This window comes from Lepidochelys olivacea (assembly GCF_965140295.1).
Source record: "Lepidochelys olivacea isolate rLepOli2 genome assembly, chromosome: 19".
Classification (NCBI taxonomy): domain Eukaryota; kingdom Metazoa; phylum Chordata; order Testudines; family Cheloniidae; genus Lepidochelys; species Lepidochelys olivacea.
The window spans coordinates 10,186,947-10,212,488 of record NC_140429.1 but is presented as its reverse complement, the minus strand read 5'-3'; the positions used below and the strand labels follow the sequence as shown (position 1 = coordinate 10,212,488).

Sequence of the window (25,542 nt, the reverse complement as noted above, 5' to 3'; positions counted from 1 at the left end):
CCACAGTGCTAGAAGCCACCAGCTACCTCCTGGGTTCTAACTGTCAAACTGCTGTCAGCTGCCAAACCTAACTCAGGCCTCCTGCCCTCCTGGATACCAAATGCCCCACTGCCCTCTACTCAGCTGCCAAAAAAACTTTCTGAGAGAGCGAGTTGCCTATATGCACTCACATTTGTGGGATGCTTCCCCTGTCTGGGTTTCAGGAACCTGGTGGGACAGCATGAGCAGCCACCTGAGGCACTGAGGTTTGGAGCCAAGGTTGTTAGAGGCAACTATGTGGGTGGGCGAATACACTGAGAATGGTCCTCCTAAAGCAAGCATCAGATCTACAGGCCAAGTCAATAGAGCAGTGCTGCATAAACGTACAAAGAATTCGAGGTAGCAGGCCTGCAAATTTCCATCACTAAAGCAAGCCACCAATGCCACCGTATCACTAGAAGGCCAAGTCTTGAGAATAACGCTTGCTAAAGAAAAAGAGAAAGCTATGCACCATCTAATTCACTGACAGGTACTAAGTGGAAATGCCACCCCTTCTACATTAATCTCCAAATGCCACAACTAAGTAACTTCCTAGATCAGTGGTTTTCAAACTTTATTTCTTGTGACCCAGTTGAAGAAAACTGTTGATGCCAGTGACCCAACGAAGCTGGGGATGAAGGGTTTGGGAGGGGCCAAGTGTAGGTGGGGCCCAGGGCTGGGGTCAGGGCTCGGGGTGCAGGGGGTCAGGGCTCGGGGTGCAGGGGGTTGGGGTGCAGGAAGGGGTTCTGGGGGCTCAGGGCTGAGGCATGGGATTGGGGCACAGACTTACCTCCAGCGGCACAGTGGGGGTGCTAAGGCAGGCTTCCTGCCTGTCCCGGCACCATGGGCTATGCTGCACCCCAGAAGCGGCCAGCAGGTCTGGCTCCTAAGCGGAGGCATGCAATCGGCTCTGCGCGACTCTTGCCTGGAGGTACTCCCCTCCTTCCCCCCACCATTCCCATTGGCTGGTTCCTGGCCAGTGGGAGTGTAGAGCTGGTGCTCAGGGCGGAGGCAGCACGCAGAGCCCCATAGCCCTCCTGCCTAGAGGCAGGACTCGTTGCTGGCCGTTTCTGGGGTGCGGCCCGGCGTTGGGAAAGGTAGGCACTAGCCTGCCTTAGCTAGGCAGCACTGCTGACGGTGCTGACCAGAGCAAGGCGACCCAGCGCTTTACGTGCCGCAACCCAGTAGTGGATCGTGACCCACAGTTTGAAAAACACTGTCCTAGGTGCCTTAGTCCTAACCAAATAAACTCAGAACCCTCTTAACACCTTGGTTATGCAATCTAATTTCCCTGTTGGAAAGAATGAGGTTTTGTGAAGAAAGCTGGAAGAGATCAGCGGTCTGGTTTAAGTTTAACTCAGATGCTGCTTTAGGCAAAATTTTTGCCTAATGACAAAATAGTTTCATCCTGTGGAATACAGTGAAGTTAATCCCACACTGGGACAGGTTTCCTGAATGGTGGAAAGACATTACTCAGTTCTCCGAGGAAACTTTTGACTGTGGCTGAATGCTTCACAGTTGTCTATGGGAGAGCGGTATTCTGAGATGGCAAACAAATGCATTTTGTTCAAGGACACAGCAAGGCTGATGCTTCAGATACAGTAAGAAGTCAATAAAAGATTATATGAACGCAGAGCATGATGAACTGCCGTCCACTGCTGGAAGAGGGAAAACCTTTATCCACTTCTGGGAGCAGTATTTCAATATGGAAGGCTTCTTGGTCTGCAAAGAGATCCTTTGTAGCCTTGCAAAATCTGCTAGATGAGAAGAAATCCATGTCCTGTGACCCAAACAGCAAGGTGAAGAGACTGATCTGGGATGCAAGACCAGATTAATTTTCTTAGGTTACATGGCCCAGTGGCATAGGTAGCTGGTATGGAGACTCTTGGAGACCTATAGAGCAATACTGCCTGTTCCAAAAAACTGGACTGATCAAGCTAAACCAGGCCCTGATCAATGGTCTCTCACCGCCAGCGGTAGTAAGGGGATTGGTGGAAACGCACATAGTGGATCCCTGCTCCAATTCCATCGGAAGAACACCAGTCACTGGACTTTCTGTTCGGCCCTGCTCTGGAACAACAACAGTAGTGAGGATGCTGCACTGCTGCCTCTACCTGAGGAGGTACATTTTCCTGCCCAGACAGAAAATCTTTCTGGTTTTGTCAGAAGGGGGGGCACCACCAACCCTGGAGCTCTTAAGGCTTCCCACTGGCTGCAGAGACAGCCAGAAGAGTTTGAGTCAGGTACGGGAAAGACGCTGAAATCCCTGCTGTAGAACCAGGTACAAGTGACCTCCCTTTGTGGTGATGAAGGGTGCAGATCCTGGGGTCAGACAGCTGCCTGCAGCAGGTGTCATTAAGCCTTAATCAACAGATAAGTTCTTCTCCTTGTTCTCAAGTACAGTCTATCTCAAAACAGGGAGCATTTTCTTCCTGAACTTGGACAGTCTTCAACTCTAAAGATAATTATTCAAACCTGCAACTCTTGAAATTATCTGTAGTCATCGGGGTAATGAGGGCAGACGTGACAGTATTCAGGCAAAACAGAAGGACTGACATTAAATGCGACTTCATCCCTATCCAGCAGGCACGTTACACTGTGGATATGAGCCAAAGGTGGAGAGAGATGATAGACTCAACAATTTAAAGAGGCAAAGAAGGTCATGGTGATTGCCCTTGGCCCTTTTGGGAAAGGTCAAAGAAGCAGGCTTCTCAACTGGCCACCAATAAACTGAGGGAGGTAGCTGCATCATCCATGGGTTAAAGCATGGGGAGGACGGGAGAAAGCAGCAGCATCTGCAGAGAAATATGCCAGGGAGTCTGAGAAACCTTTGAGAGAAAGGTCCTGGTGGGGCCTGAAGGAGAATCTCACAACCCCAGATGCTTCCTTTTGCCAGGACTGACAAAATTTACACAACTGGAGTACTCTCAAAGTAGGACTCTGTTTCACTGTCCTGGAAGATGCTTATCCCAGAACCAAAGGCTCTCTCTTTCCCACATTAAGGTGCTTCAGAGCAGACCTTTGCATGGGAATGGGACCCTAACCAGAAAATGCATCTGAAGATCTGGCTTGTAGGGGTTAAATCAGAGGTGGGCAAACTACAGCTTGTGGGCCAACTCCTGCCCAGCCCTTGAGCTCCTGGCCGGGTAGGCTAGCCTCCAGCCTCTCCCCTGCTGTCCCCCATCCCCTGCAGCCTCAGCTAGCCATGCCACCAGCGCTCTGGGCAGCGAGATCCTGCCGGGCAGCATGGCTGGCTCCAGCTGGGCAGTGCTGCTGCCAGTCCTAGTGCCCTGAGCGGCATGGTAAGGCAGCGGGGGTGGTTGGATAGGTGTGGGAGTCCCGGGGGCCTGTCAGAGAGCATAGGTATGGATAGGGGTCAGGGCAGTCAGGGAGCTGGGGGTGGGGGGGTGGGGTGTTTGAAGTGGGAGGGGGCAGAGGCCAGGCTGTTTGGGGAGGCACAGCCTTTGGAACATACAGTTTTGGAACCCTGATGTGGCCCCTCAGGCCAAAAAGTTTGCCCACCCCAGATTAAATCATTAGGAGGACCTGGAACCAGCTGGGTATACCTGGTCTTTTGCAATAGAGGCTTAAAGGCTTGGCATGTTCAAAACAGCCATCCAGGGAACGACCTTCTCCAATACAAATAGAATAGAAGGTTTCACACACTGGGAAGACAAAGGGGCAGAAAACGCACTCTTAAACCCAGAGTTTTCTCCTGTTCTGTACAGTCTGGATCAGACATGATGCCCAGGAACCAAGGAACAAACTGGAGATTCCCCAGGAAATGAAACTACACAACAGAGACTATTTAATTATCTATTCTAAAGCTCCTCTAAATGGTCTATAACCAAAACCATCCCAACATCTACCAATAAATTTGTGTTTTAAAACAACAAAAAAGGCTTTGGGCACAGAGTCCTAGACCTGCAGCTAGCCCTAGGAAAGCAACGGACTGATGCGGTATCTGACAACACATCCCCATAACGCAAGCTTCAAGTATTCTGTGCCGCAGAGGGGTGCTTTTGTGATCACAAGGTGCTACTTTCCCAAAAGGTTCCCACATCGCAGCAGCACGTGGTGCTGCTTGAATATGCTGAAGTCATCTCGGAGAGCCTCCTCCAGGTCACTCTCCCATACTTCCCCATCCTCCATCACGCAGTTACGCATTGTCAGTATAAAAGTCTGCAGAATACGGAACATATGGTGGCAGCGTAAAAAAGCCAGTATCAAAGATATCTCAAACTCCAGTTCCTAGAAGGTAAGTTACGTGGTCCCTAGGGATACTCACTGCAGGCATGTACGTGCTCAGGGTGCCAAGGACTAGAAATTCTTCAGCAGTGACCATTGGTCCACGCCAGCACCCTGCGCCTTCTTGGGCTGCAAACCCAGGGCATAAGGGACAGCACACACTGACCACCTCTCCAGTTCCCACCTGCCACAAGTCATGTGAGGATCCAGAGAAGAGGCGGAAGGAGGAGAGGTCATGAACACACACAGGGACCACACATCTTTAGGAACTCCAATTACTGTAAGGGAAGTAACCGTCTTTTCTTCGAGTGCTGGTCCCTAGGTGTTTACTATGGGTGACGCCCACACCATACCTATTGAGGAGGTGGGCCTGGGGCATAACTGCCACAATAGGTGGAGAAACAAAAGGGGAAACCCATAATTAACAGCTTAAGAATCTACTAAATCAGCGGTTCTCAAACTTTAGCAACCCGAGGACCCCCATTTTGATTTAAAATTTTTCAGGGACCCCTTGCCCCAGCCCTTCACTGTTGCTTGCTCTCCCTCACTTTCACCGGGCTGGGGCAGGCGGTTGGGGTGCCGGGGGGGGCGGGGTGAGGGCTCCAGCTCGGGGTGTGGGCTCTGGGGTGGGAGGTTTGGGGTGCAGGAGCAGGCTCAGGGCTGGGGGGGGTTTGCGGGCTCCAGGAGGGAGTTAGGTGTGGGAGGGGACTCTGGGCTGGGGCAGGGGTGTGGGAAGGGGTTCGGGGTCCCGGCAGCACTCACCACAGCTCCGAGGAAGCAAACACTAGGTCCCTGAGGCCCCATGGCACATGGGCAGCCAGTGAGGCACAGTGCGCTGCCCTCATGCCCACAGGCACCGCCCACAGCTCCCATTGGTTGTGGTTCCCGGCCAATGGGAGCTGCAGAGCTGGCACTCTGGTGGGGGCAGCACGCGGAGCCTCCCTGGGAGGAAGGGGGAGGAGCTGATCAGTGGGGTCCGCTGACCCTCTGGAGTACCCTCGCGGACCCCAGTTTGAGAAACACTGTACTAACTAGTAAAAGAACTAAAAATTTTTCGCAACATTTACAGAGAAGGCTACACACACAAGGGTTCCCTCCCAGTCAACAAGCAGCAGAAAAGAAACTGGAGAGGTCAGCAGCCTGCCACACCCCATATTCCCTTCGTTCTCAGCATTAGGAAGATGCAGACCAACGGACACTCCTACTGAAGGAGTTCTGGATCTGGGCACATGGACAACATTTGCATCCACCATGAACACCCATGAGGATGAGCCTCGAAGAAGATACACTACAAGGAATATTTTACTCACTGTTCTATTCCCTTACATATGGGGCTCATTAAAGGCCTTAATTTGAATGCATCTGATACTGCCACGAGAATTTCCATTTTACAGTAGGAATGCGGAGGACCTTGGAGAGGAATTTAAATCCAATTTGCTGCAGAATATATGGGATCTTGTCTGTAATCTTTATACTCACCGGGAGATGGGGGCTGTATCTTGGGCTGGGACTTCTTTGAATCAGCAGCCGCAAAGATGTCTGGGGGCGGGTCTTCGCCTCGTTCAATCTTGCACTCAAAGGCATAGAGACATTGGATGTACTGCTTCTTCAAAGAACTAGCTGCACTGCTAGAAGTGCCCACATTAAGATTGGTGGCTAACTCACGCCATTTCTTGTTTTTGTTGACCTGCACAACCCAAAAAAAAAAAAAAAGGGTGGGTGGGTGTCAGAACATAAAATTCAAGCCATTTCCCCTTTCCCCAGGGTGAGACACAGACATGTTTCCCACCCTAGATACTAGCTAAACATGTTATGTAGCAATCATAACAGCTACACTATTGGGCTGAAACTGTAGATCAAAAACAAAACAGTAAGCCTCCCCTTTGCCCACCTGGAGGGGGGAAAAAGGAGTCTCAGAGCTGGATAATACCAAGCAGCAAACTGAAGTAGACATGAGGCCAGCAGGAAGCCCACATGCATCAACACTAGTAAGTGATGCAAACATAGAGAGCATCATTGCTATTCTATGGACTGGGTGAGGAAAAGTACAAGCTGGATCTCAGTGCTGTCAGAATACTCTGAACAGGAGCAACTACCTGGAGCACTGCGATTAGATCCACTTAATTCAAGGATATTGGATTTTATAAATAAGATATTAACACTATTTTAAAAGTTCCAGACTCAACTTAAATCAAAAGAACTCAATTAGCAAATCGAGTTAAGCCTGAATCCTATTGCCTATACAGCACCTGAGATTTTGAGACGGACGCGGCTATGCATACAAACGTATAGCCATCTCACTTGAGTCACAGTCGTGATGGCTTTCAGAGCTTCTGGTCACTCACCTGAGTAAGTCCTCCAATCTCCTTTACAGAGATATAGAGCCGGTAAAGGTCTAGGGGTTTTCTGCCTACAGCTGGGAGGTTGGTCATGCCCATTGCCTTCTCTTCAGTAAAGGCTAGGTAACGATCTACCCAAATCTTCCTCTCCGGCTCACCACCCAGCTCATACAATTTGGTAATCTTCTCATTGGTGGTAGTAGAGGAACTGGACTTCTAGAATAAGAAGAAAGCAGATCTCAGGATGGAGGAGCAAGTGAGGTAAGAAATTTAAACATATCAAGTTCAGGCCAGGTTCGTCATCTTATCAAGCAGAAAAAAACCTGAAGGGATAAAATTCTGTAGTTGTATTAGGAACAGCCACATATCAGCCCAAAGGTCAAATGCACACGTCTCAGTTCGATGTTGGTGTAGACAGACAGACGACATAGAGCTTTTGTGGACAACGCTGCTGAGAATCACAATGACCACACTTCAAAAGGTGGAAGTTTTAGTCCACCCATAGGAAGGCTGCAGATGCCAGGTAAATTTCATCCAGACACCAGAATGGTTTGTGTGGTGAGGGAACGAGGGACGGGCAAGGGGCTACAATCTTTCTAAACAAGAGACTGACTTACCCGTAATTCTGCTTCTCTGAAGAGACCTTGTAGGATATTCATATTACTTGGGGGAGAGGAGGGGCTTTGTTCCTTAGCACAAGAAATGGGGAACTCCCTCAGCTCTTAAGGTTTTCTGATCCCCAAGGACAGCACGAACAGGATAAGGGAAAGCCAAGACTCCCTGCTAGCCATCACACCCTGCCAACTATAAACACTGCCCTCCAAATTTTTCAGTCAGTCCTTTTTCTAATTACTCTAGTGGAAGCTCCCAGGATACATTACTACAAATGTATCACAGATCAAAAATATGCCCCAAAGAAAACTAAGACGAGGTGTAAGAATTTGGCAGTTTAACTGAAAACCTGATAGGAAGTGGATGGGTGAGGAATCCTACAAGAGAATATCTTCCCTTCATAATTTTCCCTCCCTAATGATTCAATCTGCAGAATTTGTCACAATGCCACTAATGCCAAAAATGTTGGAAATTTCTCTCTCTTCCCCTGCCAGAATTTGCTGCTTTTTACTCACAAATATAAAAGGAAGATACCTCTTAAAAAATACTGCATCAAACAACCTTCAAGTCTGCGGAAGGAGACCACAATTAAAACTTCTTGATGTAAAAATAATTAATTAGCCAACTGAAAAGGAGTATCCTGAATTAAAGATTGTATTGGAGTAAGTGGAAGGAAAGGAGTTTGGCCTCTCCTATCTTAGGAACAGAGTCCGGGGTGGGAGCTCTATTCTGGAGGCTGAATCCAAGCAATAACGTGCAAGTCTGCAGAACAAGGACTGTGTAGCTACTCTACAGAGGTCAACAATTAAATATTTGAGGCAGACTGTGGTGACAACCTTGAACTGGATCAAAGGAGCTTTTACAAGGTCTTCTAGTTTCAGGCCAGCCAGGTCATAAGAGCAATCAGGCATCCATGTAGATGTGACCCTGCTGGTCACAACGTTGCCTAGCAAACGGATGTCAAAAGAAACAGAATTGGACGGATTTTTTTTTTAGGGGTGCTAGTCTAATCCAGGTAGAGCCTGAGACATCCCACCCTGGACCATCTGAGGTGGCATATATGGAAATGTGCCTCTCTGCGATGGGCATGCCGATGTGAGGAAAATGATGATAGGGCAATAAGTTAAGATGGAACTCAAAACACCACTTCAGAGCAATGTGGGATGAGTCTGCAGCACCACTTTGATCCACCTTATACCATGTTTTACAGGGATAGGCTTTAGAGCGCTTGGTGGTAGAAGTCACTGTCACCAGTTAAATGACCTTCCATGAAAGAAATTTAAGCTCCCATGATTCATAAACGGTGTTCATCAGCTTTGACAACACCACAGTAAAGTCCCACAACACAAGGGGCTTTTTAATTGTTTTTTTTTTCCCCTCAAGTATCAATCCTTATGGGAGTCTGACAAGGAGCTGCAAAGACACTGGTTTACCTTTGATTAAGGCGGGATAGGCTAGACACACCTGGGTGGAGTCAGACAGACACACGACAAAGGTAGCCAAGCATTTTTTGCACAAGGCAAGTAAGAGGACTTGCATCATCCCATTTCCATCATCCCATCAAATCTTTTGCCCATGGAATTGTAGGGCTTTCTGGCATAAGGCTAATCAGAGATGCCAGGAGAACACAAGCCACCTGCAAGAGACACCATGACTATGCATTGCTATCTTGTCAAGTGTTCAGTGACTAACGAGCAGTTAGCTGTCTGTTTGGAGGTGGGCAGTAGCAGTCCTACCTAAACAATGATTGCAGGACCAAGCAACTATTCCATCTGGAAGCCTCTGCCAAAGAGCAGTGCCTTGTAAATGCATGGACCAAGCTCCATGTAGCTGTCTTAAAGATTTCAGAAATTCGGACAGTCTTCAAACAGGCAGCAGAGGCTGCGTGAGCTCTAATGTGGCTAGGTGGACCTAACCCGGTTAACTCTTTTTTAACATGTCTTTATACACTTGGAGACTCTCTCAGATAAACTCTGGGGGGATATTGCCTAACCCTCTCTGCAAGGGCCAAAAAAAAAAAACCAGTCCAGGGGCATTCCTGAATGATTTTGTCCTGTCAATGTAGGAAGACCATTCTTTACTATAACTTCAAGCATGCAAAATTTAGCTTCCTTTGACAATGAGTGAGGTTTGGGGAAGAACACTTGGAAATAAATCAGTTGGTTCACATGAAATTCTGAAAGAACTTGGGTTGAGGTTTGAGAGTGATCCTGTACTTATGAAACACTGTATACAAGGGTCCCTGCCATGAGGCCTGAATCTCCTCTGCCTGTCGAGTTGATGTAACGGCCACTAAAAAAGGCAGTCTTCCTAGATAAGTGGTGAAGAGAACAAATTGCTGAGGACTCAAAGTGGGATTCATCAGTTGTGCTAACAGAGATCCCCAACCTGGGGACGGACAAACAAATAAGGCCCTCGAGGAACCTTACTGCTGCAGTATGGAAAAAAACAATATGGCCCGGGATAGGAAGGTGAGGAGTCAAGAGTCCAAAAATAGGAAACCAACCTCGTTTCCTCTTAGGGATGGCAAAATACTTGGAACAAAAAAAACCCTGCTCCTGAATTCTGAGGGCACCTCTTGCATTGATCCAAGTGGTAGAAGGAAGTCCACTTCTTGTTTTAATAGTATCACATGAGAAGGAGCCCTGAAAAAAGATGGGGAAAGGAGGTAGGGCCAGAAAGCAACTGGACAGAATACCCCTTGTTAATTTCTAGGATCCACTGAACCAAGCTGATCGGAGTCCAGGCTTCCGCAAAGAAGGAAGTTGCCAAAGGTAGGGATAGGTAGAGATCCTCTGGAGATTCTGCCAGGCTCTTGACCTGCCGACTGGTGGACAACAGACTGCCGCAGCAGAGGAAAAGGCAGAGGATCATCGCTGGAACCTCTGCTTCTTTATCAGCAGCTCGGATGTCCTTTGAAGGCTGGTAATAGGAGGGGCTAGAAGAATGCCGCCTGAAAGAAATCTGTGGTTTCACTGCTTCCTTCTTGTGGGTGGAACGCAGAGGCCCAGGGAGGGTAGTGTCACCCTGGAGTCCTTTAAGGAATGGAATCGGTCTTTGAACTAAAGCACTTGTTGCCCTTAAAGGGAGGATCCTCAGTTGCTGTTTGGACTGCTCCAGGCTGGAGTCAGGATGATCGTCTCATGCCCACCAATGTAGTCTGCTGGACATATCCAGTGCAGCCTATAAGGATGTGCAGACATGCTCTTTAGCTCCTCTGTGTGTTCCTGGAGGTAGCATGTCCACAAACAGACAGCTGGTTCCAACTGAAATAACGGTATTAGACAGAAGCATTTGGAGCATGTGGAGGCTGGTAGATGAAAATTTTGCATCTGAACAGGTCCAGTCTCTCCGGGTCCTTCTCCCTGGGTGAGAATTTGGAAGGCCCCTATTGCTTCAATCTCTCTTAGACCACAGCTACTACAAGCAAACCTGGTACTGGATGGGAACAAAGGTATTCAAAATCCCTTGGAAGTGACTGAGTGTGGATGTAACCAGAATGGATGCTGGCGTGTGCCACAGGTTTTTCGCAGGTTCCAACAGTTCCTCCTTTATAGGCATGGAGAGCCTACCAGGCCTGGATGGGTGCAAGATGTCCAGCAGTCTGGGAACCTGCACCATTTCCAGAGGTATATCTAAAGTCTCTGCCATGCGCTTGTGGCAGCCCTAGAATGCCTTGAAGTCATCAGCTGAAGATGATGCTGAGAAGAGAATGAGGAGAGTGCAGCGGGAACAAGTTGTTCTGCCCTTTGTAGATGTCGTTTCTCAACACTTTCCTCCTCCTCCTGCCTTTCCAGAATCTGGGGCTAGCTGATGTGGCTGTGTTGATTTATATAGTCTCTTTGAGGAGGGGGATCTACACTGCAAAACTCTAACCCTATTAGCAAGAAAACAGACTTTCTCCCATTTCTTAAATAACTGCTCTACAGAGCCAAGGTGAGAGAGAGTGGCATTTGTACAACAGATAATTTTGAGGGAGAGGGTAATATTCTTGGGGCAGACACCATGTCATCTATGTGTTTGTACAATGCCCATGCAATGGGACCCCGATTCCAACTAGTGTCTTTAAGCACTGCTATAGCAGTAATGCCCAATAATAAGGGAGAGTATGTTGCACACAAAATCAGAGCCTGTTCCAAAGCATTCTAACCAAAATGTCAGATGTAGTTGTTTAAATTATGATCTAAAGTACTGCATGCAGAAAGAACATTCACCCCACTAGCCGTATTTGACCCAGTGGTGCAACATTTCAGAAACAGCACGTAACAGATTACAAGGATAAGTTTACTGATGGAGGGTGGGGGAGAAAGGTGAACTAGCAAGCTTTCAGGGATCATTTAAATTGAAATACAGTCTGAAAATACTCGGCAGTAAATAGAGTTACATTATTAAATGGAGGTTTTGAACACACGAGCAATTAAACCAGTGCATGAAGGCCATATTCTCACATTTCCTATCACCTAGGAAGGTAACAGGAATACACATGCTTTACCTTTGACTTGGATTCTGTTTTTGGCGTCCCATCTGCCTTATTGTTCATTTTAGTTGCAGGCGTTAGTTTGACATCCCCAAGGCCCATCATCTCAGGACTTGCTGCCATCCCTAGAAGATTAAACAGAATCTTCAAACACTGCATTTCAATTCAGTATCATGAAATCCAATGCCCTCTTTTGGGTTAGCATTGGCTTACCTGCCGAGTTGTTGGCCATATTCCCACTCATAGGATATGGAGCACCCTGGGGGTTTATCATGCCAGCCATACTGTTAATTCCTTGTCCATAAGGAGCTCCAGTTCCCATCATCCCCCCTTGGTTCATGTTGGGATAGCCAGGAGGCCTGAAAAAAGGAGAAGGAGAGAGCAGAAGTACATTTTCAATATCAAGCATTAAGATTTGTATTCTGCTAGAGTGGGCTTTGCTAACAGAGACTTTCCTGCAGTTGAAACATGAAATGGAAGTGACTGGTTCCATGAGAATACTTTTCCACCAAAACTGACCTACAATAAAGTCTACAAGAGCACTTACGTGACTTTGAAGCCAGAATGCTTGTCTACACTGCACCACAACATGGACACTACAGGGGTGTGAACTTCAGAGTACGCTGAAGTGCTGCACTCTAACTGCTCCGTGTGGACATTGCTGCGGTGAACGAGTAGTCCTCTTTCAAATGGGACTATGTTAACGCAAACTAAATTCCTTTTAATTGGCACCAGGAGCGTCCACACAGGGCAGTTCAGGTACATCTATACAGTAATAAAAGATACATAGCAAGGCTGCAGCTGGCCTGGGCTGGTGGGGCTAAAAATCACTGTCTATATGTTTGGGCTCAGGCTGGAGCCCGAGCTCTAGGATCCTCTCCCCTCGCAGAGTTCCAGAGCTCAGGCTCCAATTCGAGCCTGAACATATATAACATAACAATTTTTCAGCCCCAGAGCCCGAGTACCGTGAGCCCAAGTCAGCTGACCTGGGTCAGCCACAAGTATTTTATCCCTGTGCCCTCAGAGCACAACACATCCCCAGAGCCCGCACTGCGGCAGTGTAGACAGTCTTAGTCTCACTGAAAGTCAATGGGACTTCAGCTCCAAAATACCTCAACCAATTTTGCAAACGGAACTTCAATGCTTTTGAAAGTTTTGCCCCCAATCTTGCTCTGTTGCAGGTGTTAAGTTACCTGCCAAAGGAGATGGAACTCTCAGATCTGGAATGTCACCGTAAAGATTGCTGCTCCTGCTGTCCAAGCAGGAAGTACATTGCTCCAGTCTACTGTAGCCACTGCTCTCTCTCCTTTTTGCTATATCAGATATACCCAAAAGCACCACACCCTAATACCAACTCAAACTCACATTCCAATAGAAGGGGCATCTCTATCTTTACATCTGTGGTTGGGACTATTAATCCAACAGCCTTACAATCAGGTGATAGGCCTTGTCAAACAGAAATGGGAGACTAGAATGCTTGTTCAGATCTCATTGATAACGCAAGACAAACCAGAAAACTTCTACTCTGCAGAGGCGACTCAACTTGTGCGTGAATTCATTGCTCTCATGACTACCCTGGTTGACTTCTGTATGCAACCTCCACCTGATTTTACAGCCATCCTACTCTTTCCTGCAGACTCCAATAATGAATTCCAGATATCTCCCCTCAGGTCTGCTGCTCATCAAGACCCACAACAGGAAAAGGTGAACTGCACCAGACACAACTTAAGTCTAAACTCCTCGACTCAAAAAAACGGACAAATACAGTTGGAATAATGGCCTGCTAGATTTATTGGCTCTTCCAGGCACACTGTATCTTGTTCTCACCTGTGCAACAGCTCCAGAAACCAAAACTGCACGGATCTCAAAGAACAACGGATTTTCTTTGTACACACAAAGAAGCCACAGAACATTGCTAATTGCACAGTGATTCAAATACGTCTCCCCTCCTAACTTCTCCAGACTGATTAAAGACCTGCTCTTCTGCAGGCATTTTAAGGAAACCTGTATTCAGGGTTTCCCAACTTTGATTTGTTTCAAAACACATGCTAGTCTGACATCATAGGACGTGCTATATGAAAGGGTTGAAAGCAAGAACAGCAACACAGGGCAGCCTCATTTCTTACCTGTTCTGGATGGAGTTGGCAGCAGCATGCATGGCGGCGGCAGCTGCTTCTTGTGCTTTCCGGTTCATGCCACCGGGTGGTGGGCACATCCCTGTCCCCACCTGGGGAGGCATATTTGCCATGTTGGGTCCATAGGGCCTGTTCCCTATGGCTGCATGGCTCATCCTTCCTGGGGGAAGCCCAGTATAGGGTTGCACACCAGTCTGACCATGAATCTGGCTCCCTGCTCCCATTGGGTTTATACTTCCCCCCATTCCTGGGCTGGGGTAGTTGGCATTAGGCATAGCATTATAGTTTGGCTGCCTGGGATAACCTCCTGCAGAGAGAAGGGTGGGGAGGGGGAGAAAAAGCACATTCAACTACTTGATTTGTGACTCATTAGAACTCTTCAAATCTGCAGCTGTTTTAAAATCACTAATAAAAACATAGGGACATGGGTGAATTTTAGCACCTCAACTCAGTCAATTTACCTGGTTATAATCCACATAAAATAGGTCTAAACACACAATCAAGTAACAACATCAATTCAAAGGCAGTAGGAACCTCCCCTGAGCACATCACAGAACACAATGAGCCAAACGGCCCAGGACGAGATGGCGAGGTCACAGGTAAAGTGCCATAAGATGTACAGCTCTTGTCAAGCTCTGCCCCGCTGAAGTTAACTGAATTAGCAGCAGTTTGGGGGCACAATCATCTGAAGATTTTTCAAACCAGGAGAGGAATTCTGTAGCAGAAGTACTTTAATCCTTAAAGCCCTCTGTCTTACCCTTGCTCCCGAGTGACACACACAAAGCACACTCCCTTTCATGACAGGCAAGGGTTTCAGATGTTGCTGCATGAGCTGCACATTTTAAACAGTCCAAATAAATGCAATTTGACGAAGGCAAAAAAAAAAAAAAAAAAGACTACAGGGAATATGGGCCCTTTTTCCTGCCCACATGTTTACTTAGTGGAGCTCTATCAGTTTCCCATTCTATCCGATTGGTTCACGGCCTTACCTTGAGGACCATACTGACCCCCCTGCGGCCCATAGCTTCCCAGTGAATTCTGCTGATAAGGTCCCATCCCAGCATGCATCTGTCCTCCAGAAGACTGACGTGGAGATAAGGCGGAGCCAGGCTGAGGGGAGCTGTACTGGGGCATCTGAGGATTCCTCTGCATGTAACCTGATCAATGAGACATTCAAATGAGATAGTTATTCATTCCAATTGTTGGAATTACTGCACACACAAACATTTTAATGACACAACCCAGACAAAGTTGTTGGTTTGTTTGTTAAGCAACAGCCATTAAAATAAAAAAAAAGTCAACCGTATGTGCCAAAAGATTCCACACCTATTGCCTACTCTAACTCGGGGAAAACTGTAGCATGCCATGGCACCTGTAATGAGCTAGCCAATGTTGCATTTTTAGTGGGGACCATTGTACTACATATGCCTGCAGCCATAAAGAGAGAGGCTCCTACTCATGTATCCATCTTCCAGTGAATCTGTTCCCTTTTATGGAGCACAGAGCCACAACTGTTGTGAACATCCCACATTTTGAAGTTTAAGGTTTTCGTTCTTGAAAATGCAGCAGTCAGAGAAATTTGTTTTAAAAACCTGCAGGAAACATCTTAAATCGAAGCAAAATCTCTAGGACAAGCAACGGGCAACCTTACTGCAATGTGCTCTGAACGCTAATTGAGTTGAAAGAGCTGGTCCAGCTTTACAAACAGTATCTTAGCCCACAATCTCCACCTCATATGGAAGGGGCTGGTTTCAAAGCTTGCACAAGTCCAGGAGATCTTTATTATGTATATATCCTGCTTTACATTTAGAAGTCTACTGTTAAAACTTAGAACTCTTAACACCACACACACATGCTCATACTCCTACCTCGATCTTGGACTATGCTTGACTGATTCATGGAAGGATGCATGATACTGTCCGAATGGCCACTAGGTGGTCGGGGTGGCATCTGATTGCCTGCACCATGGATAGAAAAGCATTAGCCACAAGAAGCACATACACAAGAAAATGCAGAATACCTAGAAATGGCTGATAGAGACTTAGGCTCATAGCATTAAACAATAGAGCAGCAACAAAATCCAAGGGGAGGTGGCGGGAGGGGGAGTTAAGCCAACCGAAGGAAGTGTGGGAGGAGAAGACAGAGGTAAATTAGTCTTTTCCATATAAAACAATTAACATTATGTTACAAGTTTGCAAGCCAACAGACCACAGCTACTCTGCGAGATACCTTAGTTCATACATTTAAAAATCTCCTCCAAGTTGTAGCCTTATTTTTAAGGCAATTAAATGATCCTGAGACCCACAGCGTCAGAAAGTGGGGCTGCTCTTGGTAAACCTCTCTTTAAAACTGCCAAATTTTAATTCACTGAGCCCAGGCTCTTCAGCTGCACAGCGCAGTCACACCAGCAGATCCAGAGATACACAGAATACCTTTACCTGGTACGGCAGCAGGTGAGAGTGGACCAGAACGCGACTGGGCAACACTAGCAGGAGAGCCAACGGGGGAAGGGGAGGGCCCTCTGATTCCTGGGAGGTGAGGCGAGGTATGCGGAGAGAAAGGAGACTGAGCTGGATTACTCTGCTCTCCTTGACTGCTTGAAATCCCTGACGTGCTTACTCCAGGACTCAGGGCTCCTTCTGTACCCATGGGTAGATCATCTATGGAACCAGACAGATCCTGTAGTGCACAGAAAAGCGGATCAGACAAAAAAAAAAAAAAAAGGTTACGAGGCAGAGCAATTGTTCTCCCGCACATCACCAGGAAAGAGAAGCGTCTATTACAGAATTCACTGAATTCTTCTCCTAGGCAAACTACAAACAAATAGAAAATCAATCAAGCCAGCTCATGTTATTGTCAATGATGAAGGCTGTAGCTCACACCTAGTTAACGGATAAATGCATCTTACTCTGTCCTCCCCCCCACACATCCAGAAGTTCCCCAGCTATGGTCTGTGGAGTGCTGACTGGTGGTCCAGAAAGCTAGTTGGTCACATGGGTGCCAATTCTCAAACGTGTCTCAGCTGCTAGGTTGCATTAAAAGAGGATAAAAGTAAGTTCCTACATAAGCAAGTGATGTAGTTGCCACAGGCATGTATATGATTGCAAACAGGAGAAGAGGTTGTCTATGTGATGACTAGGTGAAGGGAAGTGGTCCATGACAGAAGAGTGGCTCACCCTTTGAAAGAGTTTGAGAACTCCTGCCTAACCCCAGTCCACTCTGAGGCCTCAGGTAGGCTGGGCAGCTTCTTTCTTGAGAAAAAAGAAAAACTAAAATACAGATTTAAAAGAAAACCATGAAACATTTCCCACTTCCCTTTCTTCACCGAAATCAGAAATTAGCCATTTCTTTCTGCAGCATTAAGTTTCAGGCATTATTGAAGGCAAGAACAGAGAAGGCTCTCCCCTACTGCACACGTCCACCTTGAACCAGGAGACAGCAGTCTTCTCTGAACTAGTTTCAATGCCCTAAATTGGCACAAGAGTTGCTGGAAAATTGCAGCCGGTGAACAATCGGTAAATTGTCTGGATACTGCATGTGCAGGTGGGTAGGGGAACCTCAACTCATGGCTATTATTCAAGTACCTTGGTACTTGCAATAACCCACGTGCGAAGACAGTCCCTGCCATTAAGAGATTAAGCTCTATGATTAAAAAAAACAACCAACCACCACCACACACGACCTAACATACTGGGAAAAGTTGGAGGAGATAATATATGGCCATGTGCTCCCCATCTCTCTCTCTCACACACACATACTAATGGTGGACAGGTGGGTGGGGAATGAGTAACTCCCTCTTTGCGGAAACCCAAGGAATAGTGTAATAAGGGTTCTGACCCTACCAGAAATCTTATTTTCCTTATTTCTAAAATACAAACCTTAGGTTTAAAATTAAAGGATTCAGATTTTTTATTCTTTACATAAGAACCGTTGCTTCCTGAATTTGTTCATATAAAGTGAAGCACCGTAACAGTTTACTGAACAAACATTGTACAGGTTTTTCCTCGATCTGGTTCTTATTTCTTATCCTGCATGAAACTAATTTTAAGTAGGGTTTTGGGTTTTTTTGGAATGATAGTTTAAATATTTTTTTATAGGAAATGCAGAAGTAGAGTCTTAGGATGTACTTGGATGAGGAGAGAAAGGCTTGGAAAACCAGTTTTAGGAGGACATTTCAAACAGAAGAGGAAGCATGAAGAAAGGCACAGAAGTGGGAAAAGGAAATGAACAGTGCTTTGCAGCTGGCATCACTGAAAGAGCAGAAGATGATGCTGAAGATTTAGGAATGGGCCACATTTTAGCCTACATTTCACATTTACTTTGAAACAAGGACAGACATCAAGTTAGCTTTGCTCTGTACCTACCTCTGGCCTAAACTCGTGCACATTATCCTTTGCATCTGTTAGGAGGAGCCATGTGACCATAATATCCTAATCTGATTTACAACGATTGTGCAAAAAACATTTTCGCATCTTTTCATAGACATCTTTATTTTGAAGACAGCTAGTTTTATAGTATTTGTGTAATAGCAGGTGTACAGCATGGACAATCTGCCTTTCCGTGATTAGGGACAACAGAATACCAAGGTAATTGGTCTTGTGGTTAAAGCACTGGACTGGCAGTTGTAAGGTCTGGATTCAACCCCCTGTTCTACTACAGACATCCTGTGAAATCTTGGGGCAGGTCACGGTGTCTCTCTCTCTCAGTTCCCCTCATTTGTGAGGTGTGGATACAATTACATCCACACTTCACAGGGGGTGTTGTAAAGATACATTCTACAGTAATGGACGGTGGGGAGTCACGTAAATAGGTGCAGGGACAAAGGGGAGCTCACAGGAGCTAGGAGGAATGGGCACGGCAGCCCTAGACCAAAGGAGACAAGAAGTTGGAAAGCAATTCGGGAAACTAAAAAAAATGGCAACTCTGATGCCTGTCCAAAATTGTCAGCGATGGATGTGGAGGAGTCAATCAGGTAACCAAGTGGGGGACATATGAATAAGGCCAAACCACATTTTAAAAACATAATTCAGAAAAGTCAGGACACAATTGCTAAACATGGCTTAGACAGTTTAGTCCCATCCTCATTGGCTGGGCTAATACCACTCTCCACAGTTCAGATAACTTTGCAGTACTTCAGGTCTGAGGCCCTGCCTGCATTGGGGTGGGTAAGGGTTATCAGAGGCAAACGAGAGGCCTTGTCACTCTAAAGCACCTGCTTGTCAGCATGTTCCCATCCTCAGGCTGAATACACAGCACTTCACTGAACATTCAGGGAAAGGGAGACCTGAATGCACAAGACAAGAGTGAAGCGATTCCTGTCTATGCTAGAAAATGGTTAGGGTACGTCACGGTTGGAGACTGGGTAGGCAAAGAAATCACTGTGTCTAAAATGGGTGTGTATAAGTGGGAGGGGCATATGAACAGAGTCCCATTCTCTTGCAGCACTGCCCTCTCTTGCACCACTGCAATTTCCACTGATTTTAATGGCAGAATTTGGACCCATTTTTCAAAACACCCCACACCTCCAGCAAGTGTTAACTGGCACATTTAAGATGGAAATGCCAATCCAATCCTTTGCTGGCATGACCTCAGGCCCACTATTCTCAACTTTTTATTACCACTTCCATTTGTATTAAGACGATGTCTTGCAAGGCAGTCTCAGTAGTAGGTCTGCTTTTCTTTTTATTTCAATCAAAGATATGATAGTTCAGAAAAATCCTAAAAACAAAGTTTACAAGATCCGATGACTTTCCCGTCTCTCTGCTGATCAGTCTCAGTATGGTTGATGGCAAAGCTCCCAGTCTAAACAAAATACAACTCGTCTCTCCAAGAAGGCCTGAAGACAGTACCTTACATACAGCCATTATTGGTTCTTAGTCACTCACATTCAGGAGTATTAACCTCAAATCCAAGAAAAATCTTCTCATCTTACTTTGGGGCTTCAGGACAAATTCCTCGTTATGTAGGAATTACATTTCTTCTTCAATCTATGAGTTCAGACAAGTCGCTCACATTATCCTAACCCATTTGTGTTTGGGGTCACATTAGAGACATGTATCACAACCCCATGTCATTAAGTGGGAATGTTACAACTGCAGCTTCAGTATTAACCCCAAATTTAGTATGCCCAAACAGCCAGTTAGGTCTTAATCTGTTAATACTTTGGACTGGTCTAGCACCTTCCATCAAAGAACTGAAAAGCATTTTATAAATATTGCTTCACAACACTCCCATAACAAAAAGGAGTTAATTTCAGTTTTATAGAACAGGCATAAAGGCGATATGCAAAAGGAAAAAAGATTGCGGGGAAAAAAAGCCACACACACACCATGTATAATGGTCTGAAAGGTTTCTTTAACCAAAAGATGTCTGCCTTTTTGTAATCTTAGAAAAAATATCTAATCTTGACTTCTCTGGCTTTGATAGATGTTTCCTTAACTGGAGAGACTATGTTAAATCTGTAACCAAATCTTTTCTCCCAAATGCTTGTGAGGTGTTTTGATTAAATAGGTAAATTTAAGAAACAAATTAAGTGTCTAAAAATCCCTTTTCTACTGCATGGCTTGGGTTTTACTTCCTTAGTGTTGTAATGTTACAATCTTACTAGTTTCTCCACAGTTGTCAGAGTCTTCCAGGAAAGACAAGAAGATAAGATCTGAATTCTTAACGTGAAACGTAAGTGGAAGTTCGATAAAGAATCACAATTAAAATACAACCACAAACACAAAAGGGGCAAGCTCTCTTCCTCCCACTTTACAACTTCCATTTAAGTGACTTAAACAACATTATACTGGAAAATTGTGGAACAGCCAGGAAAAGAATGCAACCTTATTTATAGATACTTTGAGGAGAAAACCCAATACACCACATAACATTATCTGATTTTGTTCCTTTATTTCAAGCCAAAAAAAAAAAAAAAATGTAAGACACCGTTAAGGAGACTACAGAAGTGTATCAATTAGTTCTGCTAAAAGACTTTATTTGAATGTAGTTATAACAAGCTGCATGCTTGAAAGCAAGGAAATCCAGAGTTAAGTACGCGAACATCCTTAACTCTGATCTAACACCACTACAATGGGGTGAATCCACATGATGAAGGCTTGCATTTCTCTTAAGTACTTTAAAATACTTTTAGGCTGAAATTGTCCAAGTTGTTGGGGGGGGGGGGGGGTCTGGATGCTCGATTCCCATTACAATTAAAGGGGAATTGAGAGTCCAGATCACCACAGGCAATGGAAAAACCCCACTCGTAAACTATGTCAGCGTTGTTTTAGAGAATGAAGTATAGTACTCTGCGGATGTTACACAGTAGAGGTCAGGTCATAGTAGATATCTACTCAGACTTCTGCTGGAAAAGTACATCTATAAATAAGAGAGAATGAATACTGGAAACGATTGTAAATGATGCGTGTTTGGGGACTGTACACTGAGGGAGAAATGTGACAACAGCAGGAGTGTGGCAGGGACACACCTCTGATCTTTGGCAGGTAAAAGGCAGGGTGCTATATCTGTCTTCTTCCAAAAAGAGTTTGAGGAGATCAGTGGTTGCTATGTGACGAGACTGATGTTTGTACGTTATCAGTGGGCAGAGTAAAGGCTACAACAGTAGGGCATGTGGCTTATACTGGAAATATATAGATAGGTACATGGTGTGAGGAAGTGAAGCACTGAGATACTGAAAGGAGGAAACATTAAAAGGTGTTTGAACCTCAACTCTAGTTAATTTAAACGATTAAATATTTGAAGTCTATGTCCTAGACTCATCTACACACAAAGGCTTAGCTAACCTGCTGCATGTCTTATGTGGATATATTTTAACTGGTTTACATACATTTAGCTTAATTTGGGAATTTATTAACTTAAATATGCTTACCTGTGTTAAATTGGACGTAAGGCCACTTTACACTGGACGGTGGCATAAAAGGGCCTAACATAGAAAAATCAGGTCCTGGACATTCATCTTATACAAGTCGGCAGAAGCAGCAGTGGCCTTACATAAGAACAGCCAGACTGGGTCAGACCAAAGGTCCATCTAGCCCAGTATCCAGCCTTCTGACAATGGCCAATGCAGATGCCCCAGAGGGAACAAACAGAACAGGTCATCATCACGTGATCCATTCCCTGTTGCCTATTCCCAGCTCTGGCAAACAGAAGCTAGGGACACCATCCCTGCCCAATGGCTATTAGCCAGGCTGATGGACCTATCCTCCATGAACTTTTCTTTTTTTGAACCCTGTTATAGTCTTGGCCTTCACAACATCCTCTGGCAGAGAGTTCCACAGGTTGACTGTGTGCTGTGTGAAGAAATACTCCCTTCTGTTTGTTTTAAACCTGCTGCCTATTCATTTCATTGGGTGACCCCCTAGTTTGTGTGTTCCGAGAAGGCATGAATAACACTTCCTTACTAACTTTCTCCACACCAGTCATGATTTTACAGACCTCTATCATATGCGTAAGTTAAAGAAATTAAGGAACACTGACATGTAAGCCCACTGTACTTTTCTGACAGACTATTTAATAGGTGTGTAAAGCTTGTATGTTAAAATACCATGTATATTATAGGACAATATAATAGGAAATAGGACAATAGCATCCTAATGAAAATACTGTGCCAGTTGCATCTAACCTCCCTTAGGCTGAATGATTTAGCCACTGAAGTTTATAAACTCCAGCAATGCAGCCATCTGCCAATGGAGAGAAACTCCATCAGATACACGGTCTTTTTTTAAGGTTAGGATTTCAAAGCTGTCATGTGGTATTTATAAAATTTCACAGGAATTTGACTTCCACGGGGGAGAAGTAACGAAATGGTAAAACTAGGACCATAAATCTTAACTATGGCCAAGACTCATCCAGTTTCCATCTGACCAGATTAGTTTCTCAGACTGGCTATCATTCAAATAACTAGAGTATCTTTTAATCAGGCCCGAACACCTGGAAAACTTTAAAATGCAATTTACTGAAGTGCAACACAAAGAAAAATGCAATAAAGCTTCCCCTCCACAGTCTGCTTCTGGGACAGGTTTTAGCACGAAGTCCCTGATCCAAAGCTCACTGCAGGTAACAGAGACCCATTGACTTCAATGGGCTTTGGATCAGGCACAAACTTTATTTGCCCTCTGTAAGGCTTTCACAGACAGACTTAGAACTACGTAACAGCACCACTAACAGGGCTCTCCCTCTTCTCTCCTCCTCTGAGCCCAGCCAGTCACAACGAGAGACAGGAGGTGAGGATCAACAACAGTAACTCTGCCAACTTGAAGGAAACGTCAGGGTCTGGAGAATTTCCTCACGTGTTTCCAATGTGTTTTTTATGCAGTTTATTGCTCATCTGCCATGCAGATCAAAAACGCTGGAGGGATTCCAACTATTTCACACAGAATCTCACACTCCAGGCTGGCTGCAGCCCCAAAGCCATAGTTTCTTCACTTGAAATACTGCCCAGTGTTATTTTGGGATGTGACCTGATAGCGGAAGCCCACAGGGACTCTGAAATGATAAGTGTTCCAGCTGCAATTGGTTGCCCAATCCTAGATCATGCCAGCACGGGTTTGTCAGCTCTGCTGACAAACAGGGACTCGGGCAGCTAAAACCTTTTCACACCACAACAAAACCATGCCTGAAATCACACAATTCAACACCCAAAGGAGGAGGGGCAGGGGGACTTGTCTTTCTCAGGGTGGGAGCTGCAAGTCCTAGCATGACCAATAAGAGGAAGCTGCTTATGGTAGTTTGTGCTCAAAATAAAGGTTTTTGTTTTATATGAAAAGGGAATCACCATCTCTCACTATCAGACACTAGCTCATTTTTTAAGCAAATATCAGGATGGATCAACAAAAAATACGTAAGCTTAGGATAGTAATTCTCCAGAGTCTGGGCTAGTCTGCCAGAGTACCATAGAAGGTCCAAAGTAAAGGGACCGACCAAAGTCAACAAATTGCACCGCATGGGAATTACATCTGTCTAATACCGCCCCACACAGTCCCCAGGGTAAGGGCATAGAAAAAATGGGTTGAAAAGGGAAGGGGCATAGCCAGGATGCACTGTGCTCTAGCTACTACGGACTCTTGCATCACAAGCTTTAGTTAGAGCACCAGGTGCTGCTCTACCTTATAATGGGAGATGGACAGGCCCATGCCTGTCCCCGATTCCCAAAAGTGCAAAAGTTGACAAAAATCACTCTTACCCATTCATCCATGGTGGAGCCTCTACACCTTCCCCCTATTTGTTCTAGATATGCTTTAGACTTGAAGATTGTGTTACAAAACCCAACCAATAGTGAAAGTTGTAAAGCTTTTTACGCAATTATAAATAAAGCCTGATTTTTGACTCCATCTAATTTTTTAAAGAGGAAAATTTTGTCTGGCTTTTCCCCTGGTTTGTTCTCCAGCCAGAAGAGTGTATTTTGGGGCAAGTTTTACAATAATGAAATGAAGTATTTAAGATACAGAACTTGGACCAAAAAAAAAAAACCACAACAGAACAAAACCATACCCAAAACACACCCCAAACACACACAATTCCAAAAGTCTTCTTTAGTATGGTCAGCTCAAAAACAACCCGTTTAGAAATTCCACTTGGTCCTCAACTTTTTTTGGGTTCTATTATATAAGCTATACAACGTTATGCACGGAGCTTTTAAGGTCTGCAGGCAATGCCTGCAGAGTCACAAGGTTTATAGTCCCAGACCTGGAGAATAAGGGTTCAACACAGCAGTCTACATGGTACTTACAGACTGTTTGATGTGCTCTACGTTGAGCACTACAGACACTTCACCTTCTAAGGACTGTGTGATGCCCGCAATCCTTGTTGGCACCATTAAGTCAATAACTAGGGTTCAAGCCAATTACAAACTGGAGAAACATGGTAGAGCTTACCGCTTCCACACAGACACTAGTAAACTCCACAGGCAAAACCAAAAGGGGCTTCTAAAGTCTGAGAAAGGACTAATGAGGGAATTATTAGAACATCCTATTCTTATTCCCTGGCTTTTCTGAAAATGGACAAGCATCCTTACCACTTCTCGTCAATTGAAACACCTGCTTTATGATAAAGTTTCTTCATTTTTCTGCAACTTCCTTTCCAAGCACTCAAGAACTACAAATGTCTTCAATACCATAGTCTCCTGTTCTCACCCCCACCAAACAACTACTTAATCTATTTCATATTCAAATATGCTTCACAGACCCAACCTCCTCCAGTCCACTATACCACAGAAAGCTACAGAGTTGCCCAGCAAACTATGATCTCCCCACTACTTACGAGCTTTAGACCCATTCCTTCCTCTCTATTGCAGACTGCTGTATCTTCCATTTTACATTCCACATGCCACCCCATTTACCACCCCACTACGGTCTGGAGACCTCGTTGTACCCCATTAACACTACATTCAAGGGTGAACTCCATATATGAGATACTCTGCAAAGCAGACCTGATGTCCCCATGTCCCTAAGTGCTGGGTATCTCATGACACAACACCATACCATAACATACTATTGTAATTCATTTACAAAAAACAGTTCACTTTTGGGGGTGGGTCTAATTACTTGGAAGACAGGTTAGAGTTGAGGGGCAGAATTAAGGATGGGGTACACATTTTAATTTTGATTTCCTTACCTGAATACTTTATATACAAGTTAGAGTTCTATTAACTTTTTTAGAAGTTATGTATCAATTAAGTCCAAGTGTTTGTTGGTGAATTATAGTGGAGAGA

General features: G+C 45.3%; 1 protein-coding gene across 2 annotated transcripts in view; it reads right to left on the bottom strand.

Annotated features, from left to right (window-relative positions):
- The window catches only part of ARID1A (AT-rich interaction domain 1A), an 82,963-nt gene that overhangs the window by 10,180 nt on the left and 47,241 nt on the right, over positions 1-25,542 (bottom strand). For both annotated transcript variants that reach the window (XM_084652420.1, XM_084652419.1), the window contains exons 5-12: positions 16,268-16,508; positions 15,698-15,787; positions 14,819-14,986; positions 13,821-14,136; positions 11,908-12,053; positions 11,710-11,819; positions 6,612-6,821; positions 5,746-5,953 (exon numbers count right to left, since the gene is read on the bottom strand). In XM_084652420.1, coding sequence (XP_084508546.1) covers positions 5,746-5,953; positions 6,612-6,821; positions 11,710-11,819; positions 11,908-12,053; positions 13,821-14,136; positions 14,819-14,986; positions 15,698-15,787; positions 16,268-16,508 — 1,489 coding nt within the window. The remainder of the gene's footprint in view (positions 1-5,745; positions 5,954-6,611; positions 6,822-11,709; positions 11,820-11,907; positions 12,054-13,820; positions 14,137-14,818; positions 14,987-15,697; positions 15,788-16,267; positions 16,509-25,542) is intronic.